This window comes from Corvus brachyrhynchos, unplaced genomic scaffold (genome assembly GCF_000691975.1).
Source record: "Corvus brachyrhynchos isolate BGI_N302 unplaced genomic scaffold, ASM69197v1 scaffold310, whole genome shotgun sequence".
In the NCBI taxonomy this organism is placed as follows: Eukaryota; Metazoa; Chordata; class Aves; order Passeriformes; family Corvidae; genus Corvus; species Corvus brachyrhynchos.
The window spans coordinates 3,654,350-3,663,183 of NW_008236213.1; the positions used below are offsets into that span (position 1 = coordinate 3,654,350).

Here is an 8,834-nt window from a genome sequence, read left to right on the forward strand (position 1 = left end):
CATCATTATCCCCCTGGTCCTTGTGTCTGTGCTGCTCATTGTTGCTGTTACTTCTGTGTGCATTTTGTTAATGTGTCAGAAAAAAGAGAAGACAAAACCTCCAGTCAGAAGTCAAACAGATGGAATCCTCAGCAGTGCAGATCGATGTCTGGAACGGAGCTTGACTGTGCCCGCTGTCACAGTGACTCCTCTCATGAAGGGGGCTGAGAGAAGTACAGCCTCAACATCTCTGGCAGTAAGACATGAGCAGCTGCTTCCTACAGTGATTTCTCCAGCTACAGAAGGGCATCTGAAAAACAGTTTTTTAAGTCTTGATCCTGAAATGATCCAGTATTGTCGAAAAACAAACCCAACTTTGAAGCGCAATCAGTACTGGGTGTAGTTACACCAGTTTTGGTCATGGTAATTGATGTAGTATGGAACAGTGAATATATATTGTTGATATAATTTGTTTTTTATTACACTCATTTATTATAGGTCACATGATACACTGTGTGTTAGATGAAATCTAAATACCTGTGAAATAATAATAATAATAATAATAATAATAATAATAATAATAATCCTACTGATTACCATGGCCATAACAGAAGATTTGCAGTTGGTATGCCAGCAAAATTCTCACTTAATTCAGTGGGGAATTCGGCCTCATGGATTCGGCCTCACCCTACATATGCAGTATTTTTTATTTCCCATTGTTCCCATGTTCTGTCATGGATTATATATTTTTAATAGAATTGTTGGTTTGTTTTTCTTAAAACTAGTTTTGCTATAAAGGTCTTTTATTCCTTCTGAATCACTACTTCTCTTTGAAGAATTTCAAATTGTTTCAGTAAGTAATTTCCATGGTGCTAATTTCAGTAATGTAATTTTGACCTGAAGGCTGTTTAGAGGCCAATACTAAAGAAATAAAACTCTGACTATTTTGATGGGTCACTGAACTGGATATCCAGAATTCAAATTCAGCAACAATAATACAGCAGTGAATAAGGGTTCTGGTGGAATACTGTGAGATGTTGTTTGTTCTTTTGGTTTCTTTTTTCCTTATTTGATACTGAACTCTAGCCTTTAGCGTCTGAAAACTGGTAAGATACATCCTTTACCTCTACTCCACATGGCAAAAACTGAGTGTCAGTCAGCCTGTCTGCTTAATTACCTTTAGGTTTAGATGTGCATAAAATTAGTCTGGATGTGCATAGAATTTTCTGCTTCTGAGAAAGGGCTAAATTCTGCTTTCAGTGAAGCAAGCACAACTTTCTTCGGAGTCTGTGTACTCAAGCAGATGGCAGTAGAATCAAGTCGTGGGCTGCATACTGTTGTATGTCCTGGAGCTACTGACAGAAGCAATCCTGCAATGTAGTATGTATTCTCTTCTGAAGTTTCAGTTTACCCTTCATCTTCTGGAACACTGAACAAATGTGCCTTATACACTACTACCAAGTGCTACTTACACCAGCTTTGCTCTGGCGATATAATGTGCAATAATTTCTGTGCAAAGGGAATATTTTTGTATTTTTGGAAATCCAAGCTCAGTAGTGATGTGCAGTCTCCAGTAAAGGTCCAGTTTTATTTCCACTGAGAGCAAATAATAAAATTCCTATTGACTATGAAGAATGAACTGACTTCAAGGGAGTGGTGCTGTGATCATAACCAGTCTCATAGTAATACTAAACTTCCCATCTGTTTTTTGCCTTTAAATTGTTACAGCTTCCAGCCAGCCTCTTTGTAAAGACTGTTCTCAGCAGTCTCAGCACTGCACTCACTCAGTAAACACTGGAATACCATTTTTATTTAGACCTAGGTGCTGCCATTTTTGCTTTTATAGAACGTATTTATGGGCCTCAAGAACCTTGGTGCTATTCATTTCACACTACTTTGTTTTGGATGAATTTTTTTGGATGAATTGTTGATGATTAAGTGTGTTTCTGTCATTTATCGATGGCAATTATGGGAAATTTTCACCCACAGGGAGGGCCAGATGTAAACTCTGCTTGCTGCTGTGTTCTGAAAGCTGAACACAGTAGCAGTGGGGGTAGTCCTCATCTTTGCAACCTCTGCCATGGGCAGACATGATTGTGGTGCATTTTTCAGAGCCCACTTCAAGAAGAGTAGTCCATGTCACTGGAAAATATACAAGCCACATCTTAAGCAGATCAAGTTATTAGAGCACTAGAGACTAAAGATATGAACCCTTCAAATGCTCAGACTAAAATGTATTAGCAAACTGGTCATACAGTTTTTACATCTGTCATTACCATATCTTCCCTGAAGTGAGTGTGTGAGTTCAAGTATGTTATCAGTGTAAAGGGCTCTGGATGTTCAGGTGTCTTAGGTGGATCGCTGTAGATCTGCGTGGTGGACCTTTTCTGCTTTCCCAAAGTTCGTCTCTGGGACTGTTCTGAGCAGCTCTCAGCCAGAGAGGTGGTGTTGCCAGCCACCACAGGGACCCCCCTGCACCTTCTGTGGAGGTACAGCCATATGTCTCTTGCCATTTCCTGGAACCCCTTCTGCTAACATCAAGCAGACACCAGCTTCCTCCAGGTCCCAGCTGTCAGATGCGGCCTGCCTCTGATGCCTTCTAGACAGTAGCAGCAACCTGATCCCTTGACACCTTCTCCAGGCCACACTCCAAGGAGGAGTAAAGAATTTTAATCCCAACACTTTCCTGACACGTGAAGAAGCCTGCCTCGCATTTTGCTGTCAACAGCAAAAGAGACTTCCTGCTCCAATACCTACCAAGCAGTGTGCCTACAATTCAGTACCAAAATAATGCACTGCTGAAAACTCCTGGAGTCTGGTGACAAAATCCATAGTCAGCTTGTGAAAGACTGAACAAAAATACAGAAATGAAATGTGTTCTTCATGAGATTTTGCTAGGTGTATTGGTGTCAAGACGGGTGTGCCTAAATTTGTGGTGCTCAGTGTGCAGTGGAGATGGAACGTAGGGCTGATGTAGTGCTGCTGATGAAAAAAATGAGACCATGACATAATAGTAAAAAAAACCGCAGTGCAATTACAACTCCACAATTGAATGGGCATTCTTGAGCTTGAGCATTTCCATGCTAGGACAAAAATACTCCATGAAAACATCAAAAAAGGTGGTAGAATTTGTGCTGGCTTTTGGCTTTAGCATAAGGAGCCGAAATCTTGCTCTGTTTCCGAAATGGTTTTGGTTTACAACAGATTTTCAAGTAGGTTAGCCTTTATGGGGTTGTATCTTGACCATCTGGCTCAAGCATTGAGGGGGTTTTTTCAGTTTTGGTTTTGTTTTTTTAGTTAAAATCAGCCTAAACTTCACTGATTAATCAGTGAAGTGTGCCAGCATTCAGTTCTCTTACTCAGTTTTTGCTGCAGTGAGACAACTGTGCCTGCCATATTATGTAATGCATGGATGAAAACTTTATATGGATGTAAGTTTTATTGTTAATCAGTGATTACTTGGGTTAATGCAAAATGCAGAGGTAATATTGTAACTGGTAACTACATATGAATTTAGCTTTAAAATCCCACCCTGAATCCCTTCTTTAAAAAAAAAAAAATTAAAAATCTGATTATGTTAAACTTTCCCTGTGGACAGTGCAGAATAGTCTTTGGCAGAGGATGGTTTATCTTGTTCATACATAGATATTTACTATAGATGAGAGACGTCTGCTCTGGCTTCGCTAGAAGTCCAGGTCTGAGATGATAAAAACTAGCTAGGGTGAATCTCATACTGGGTTTCCTAAATTACTATGGATCTAGAAAATGAAAGATTTGCCCATTTCATGCTTATGAATTCTTTTGCAGTTCTAGGAACACATATTTTATGGTTGGAATCTGGCTTGAATATTTTGGTTGTTTCACTTGGCCTTGAAGCTGTGTATTGTATTTACTGAAGGTGGGGTTTGTGAAGGATTCCCCTTTTTACCAAATGGAGTTCTAAATTGCAACAGGGAAGTGCCTTGAAAACATATATTAAATCAATAAACCATTTTGTTTATAATCCATGTGCTTAATGTTTTTGTGCTTTCTTTAAAGACCTGTGAAGTGCAGAGACACAAGAGAATCCCAGTAACAACATTCTTCTGGGTTTTCTAAAGTTGTATTTTTTAAATTGCACATGTGCTGGGATGGCTGCTGTACTGTGCTGAGTACAACTCAGTGTGTGTGGCTGGAAAAGGAGAGACATCTCATTGTGCATCTAACCTGGCCCAGCACTCACAGTAATGTAACATCAAAATAAATGCATTGATTTGAACTTGCTCAAATAGGACTACACTGGGTTTATTTCAGGAAGATTTTCTGTTTAACTGCACCTAATTTTAAAATACCAAATTCTTAAATGCATTGATGTTAATACATTAGTGCTGTTTCTTCTTTGATTTTCATCTTGATCTAAAGTACCCCCTCACTCCAGCCTCACACCAAATGTACTGGTCAACCTGATTTTTTGTTTATCAGAACTTAGCTGGTCTGTAGTTGTTCTGTAACTTGAGGTAAGGAACTTCCTTTTGAGATATCAGAAATGCTGGTGGCCCTGGGGAGCAGCTTCCCCTACACCATGAATCAGTGCCCTGAGCACAGAAATCTGTCAGCAGTAGAGAGTTGTGTCCCCCTCCTACACCTCAGAAAATACTGGTTTGGGAAGAAGAGAAAACAGGACAGAAATTGTCATAAACCCTTTACATTTTCCTTTTATTAAGATACTGGAAGGGCCAGCTACAACTTTTGCTGCAGTAGCCTTTGCTACCTTCTACAATGCCAAATTCAGCAGAGAATCGTGGCCTCCATACTGCTTGGCAGCACTTTTTTCAGGCCTGTCCTTGTGATCTGTGTTGAAGTACATTTTGTGAATATTTTTAAACGGGCTGAAAATAATTGCTCTGGCATTTTGAATGGAAACTGCATTAATTTATCTTCACTCATTTCAAGCTAAATAATTCCTGCCAGAGCTTGTATATCCCAAATGCAGTCCCAGAACAAAATGTTCTTTCACTGCAACTGGTGAAATCTATATTTCCACATCTGTTGGTAGGGAGATTCTGTGTGGTGAAATGCTTGCTTTACGTGATCATTTCCCTATTTCCAGTCTTGCTGCTTTGTAATTTCTGTGGGAATGCTTTATACATGCTGGTAGGCACTGCTAGACATGAAATTATTTGCAGACTCAGGTTTTAGCTGCAAAACATTTGCATGGCTTCACAGTGAGAGGGGCATTAGTTTACATAAATTTGTTGGGGAAAAACAAAGGAGGAGAAGATTGAGCATTGATAGGGGATGGGAGTTTCAGAACTTGGAAGAACATGGGCAATAGATCAGAATAAATTTGTGTAATGTAAAACATGTGACTGATCACAGTGATTTGCTCCAGCTCATTCATTTTATCTTGCATAGGTATTTTGTATGTGACGCATGAAAGCATATTGGTGAGGAACTTCTTGAGAGAATAAAAAATTAGTAATCAAGAGCTTGCATTTCACGTATGAGTACAGACATTCAAGTACATATCAATGAAGTTGAATCTGTAAGGGAGAGGCATGTAGGAAGTTGTTTTGAGACATGCAAAGCCCCCAGGAAAGCTGCTCTGCTGGCAGTGAGTGCTGAGGAAGAGGTTGGTTAGAGAGGCAGGGGGAAGTAGGATGATTACAAAGATAAGCCTTCTGGAATTAGAAGGAGTTTCTAAAAACAGGGGAGGGTCGTTTGGAAGCAGATCCATGGGTTTGTTTAAAAGGCAGAGGTGATGTGCTGGGCTGATGTGCCTTAGGCAAGCAGGCTATAATCTACCACACTGCTTGGGAAGGGAAAGTGTCAAGATGAGTTTTGTTCCCACTAGAAGGGAGAGTCCTGCTTACAAAGGGTTGTTAAGATCTAAAAGATCAGTTTGCCGTTTCTTTTGTTTCCCTCTGCAGCTGGCAAGAGCTCTATTAGAAATAAATTTTCTATGGCATGAACATTTTGAATGTTGACTTAAGAAGTTTCTTTCAAGAAGTTAAGTTGTGGAGTTCATCAGATCACTAAAATCCTTCTTTGTATAACCACCACCCAGACTGGCTAAGTTGCCTAGGGTGGAACTCAGATATTAAGTCTGTTGGCATGAATGTTACCTTAAAAATAGAGTAGCAGTGTTCCTAGTGTCTTGGTCAAAGTGCAGAAAGGAACAGGATGAACTTTGGTTTTTGACTGATTGTAATTGCAATTAATGATTAATGGTAAATCTAGCAATCTGCAGATACTCAAAGGTATTTATAAATAGAGGCCTCGGTTTTGAGCACTGACCAAACTATACAGACAAAGATGGACATCTCCTTGGTTCTGAGCATGGGATCTGCCCTCAGAAGACCAGTACTTCTGTGTGTGCAATTCAAGAGCAAGGAGGGAGGTAGTGGTTGGTCACCACTGATCTCTGTAATGGCCTACATCTGAACCCACAATTTAAAGACACTTAAAACCCATTTCCATTTCACTGGTTCCCCAGAAAGCCTGAAAGGTTGTAAAATGGTGGGTTCATGGTGCCCCTCAGTGACTCCACAGCTCAGGAAGCAGCAGCTTGTTTCCTTGACACCAAGCTCAGCTTGTGCTGTGCTTGGCAGACCTTGGACATTTAGCAGCCTATTTCATGTCACACTGGGCTGCTGCACAGACAGAGGACGAGAGCCTTCACTGCCTGGCCTCTCTGCACTTCTCCCGCTGTCAGAGAGAGGTCCTCTTCTGCATCTTCAGTGCAGCTGCAGAAGGAGTTGCTCTCAGGGGCTGTCAGGCAGTGGAACCCTGATCTAGTTTCACAGATTCCCTGCTGCCACCCTGCTGGGGAATTCTCCGGCTGGCAGTTGTGAGCAGAGGGCAGTACTTTACTAAGAAACCCATATGTACATAGTCTGCTTCAGAGTTATAACTTCCTTTAAAAAATCTCCAACCTTTTTAAAGAAACACAAACACAGAAGAAGACTATATAAGCACAGAGGACTATATAAATCAGACCCTCTATCAGATACTGTAATAGTTGTAAACAGTGCATCTCCTCCTAGGCACTAGTGTTACAATCTGTATAGAATGGATGTACATACTGAATGCAGTTTTGCCTGTTACCTCAGTGACCATTTAAGTCATTCTCCATTGTGGGTGCTGTCATTTTCTTTAACAACTCTGTCTAGGAATTCAGTTGTCTCTGTTAAGGAACTGTTGCGTGGTTTAATTGGTCATTGGCCATAGGTCACCAACACATGTTTATTTTATGGGAAAGTTCAATGAGAAGATGTTCCTGTGCATAGATTATGAAACAGAAAGTTTCTAGTACTTGAAATGTTTGAAAGTCTTCATAACTCCAGACCTGTTGGAGCTGATAACTGTATTTCAGGGAATAGCATGGCTGCTCTTGGCAATTTGCCCAACTTTCACTGCTTTGGAAAAAACACACCAGTCCTGCTGCACACGGGTAACTGTGGAACAGCTTGAAATAAATAGCAAAATGTGTTTTGTCTTCACACTCTTCTGGGATGCAAGACATGGATCTATCTCTCTCCTAGCTATTGATATAATAAACAAAATAAAGCAAAAATGATGAGGCCAGTTGTTTGTGCAGCCAGTGCAGAGTCCACTGAGACTGAGTGCCTTTCTTTAGCAAGTGCAGAGCAGCTGTAGCTGGAAATGTGTTTTGGATGCTGTGTGGGTAAATCATCCAACTGGTTATACTGACAGCATGTGCTTAAGAAATACCAAAGGTGGATCCAGCAAGTATCTCAATAAGGTATTTTATTCTCTTGTTTATAGTTTCCATAGAGGAGTGGAAGTTGTTGTTTTCCTATTAGGAGATACTTATATTTACAAAGTATTTCACTGAGCTCAACTTTTTGTCCCATGCTAGAATAGATGACACAAGTGCCTAATAGCCTCCTCACAAGCATGTGATTTGGAAAGAGGGAGATGCCTGACTCAAAGTCTCTGCAAACTGCCTTTGAAGATTCTGTAGGCACAGGAAATGGCATAACCTCTCTTGCTTTTAGGGCAGAGACAAACAGAACTCCTACATTCTTTGAAAATAAAATGGGTGCTGGAAACGTGGATATTTCCACAACAAATCTGTAGCCTCTCTGGTTGGAAGTGACTCCTCTCTGTCAATTTGCTCCTTCAAACCTGACTCAGAGTGATCTTTCACAGAGGTGTAATGGGAGAAAGCAAAGTTGGCACTAGGGTGTTTCTCAGCCTGTGAAATCTCGTGGGTTGGCTATTGCCACTGATAAAAAGGAAGAATATCTAGTGAGCTCTTTCACTCTGAGGTTAAAGCACAACAAGGACTGGTAATCACCATACCTGCACAGTTGATGACATACACCAGCATTCACCAAACCTTCAACATGCCAGTAGGAGCCCTGACAGTGCCTGGTTTCACTGGAAGGTGCTGAAATCAGAATGGCCTTTCTTTGGGCTTGCCTTGGATTTACACTCTGCTGAGTGATGGAGTAAAGTGCCCAGGCTGACAGTTCAGGGTATCACATGATCTGGTTCTAGCCTACATCTTGCCACTAGGTTTGCAAATCCCATATACTCTGGGAAAGTCTTGGTTTGGTTAGGTAAGGGTGGTGATTAGGGCATTAATATAATATTGGGGAAATTCAGATTTAAACCTTCTGCCTCTGACTGAGAAAATCTTCCCTTCCACTCCCAGAAGAGACCCCAAACCCGTGAGCCGTACAGGCTCTTAGCAAAAATACTGAAGGAGCAAGAGGATACTAAACCATCATGTAGGGTGCTGTCCAGAGAATTAGGGTCAAGACTTCAGTAAGCCAGGTGAGTGTTCTCCTCTTTCCATTACTATGTGCAAAAAGCAAGGAAAAATATATTTTCCTCTGGAGGAACCT

The 8,834-nt window shown here is 40.8% G+C and overlaps 1 protein-coding gene across 1 annotated transcript in view; it reads left to right on the top strand.

Annotated features, from left to right (window-relative positions):
- LOC103624043 (chondroitin sulfate proteoglycan 4-like) overlaps positions 1–3,986 on the top strand; it is a 31,871-nt gene extending 27,885 nt beyond the window's left edge. The window contains exon 10 of the mRNA XM_017744312.1: positions 80–3,986. Coding sequence (XP_017599801.1) covers positions 80–382 — 303 coding nt within the window. The 3' untranslated portion in view covers positions 383–3,986. The remainder of the gene's footprint in view (positions 1–79) is intronic.
- The last annotated feature ends 4,848 nt before the right edge of the window (positions 3,987–8,834 follow it).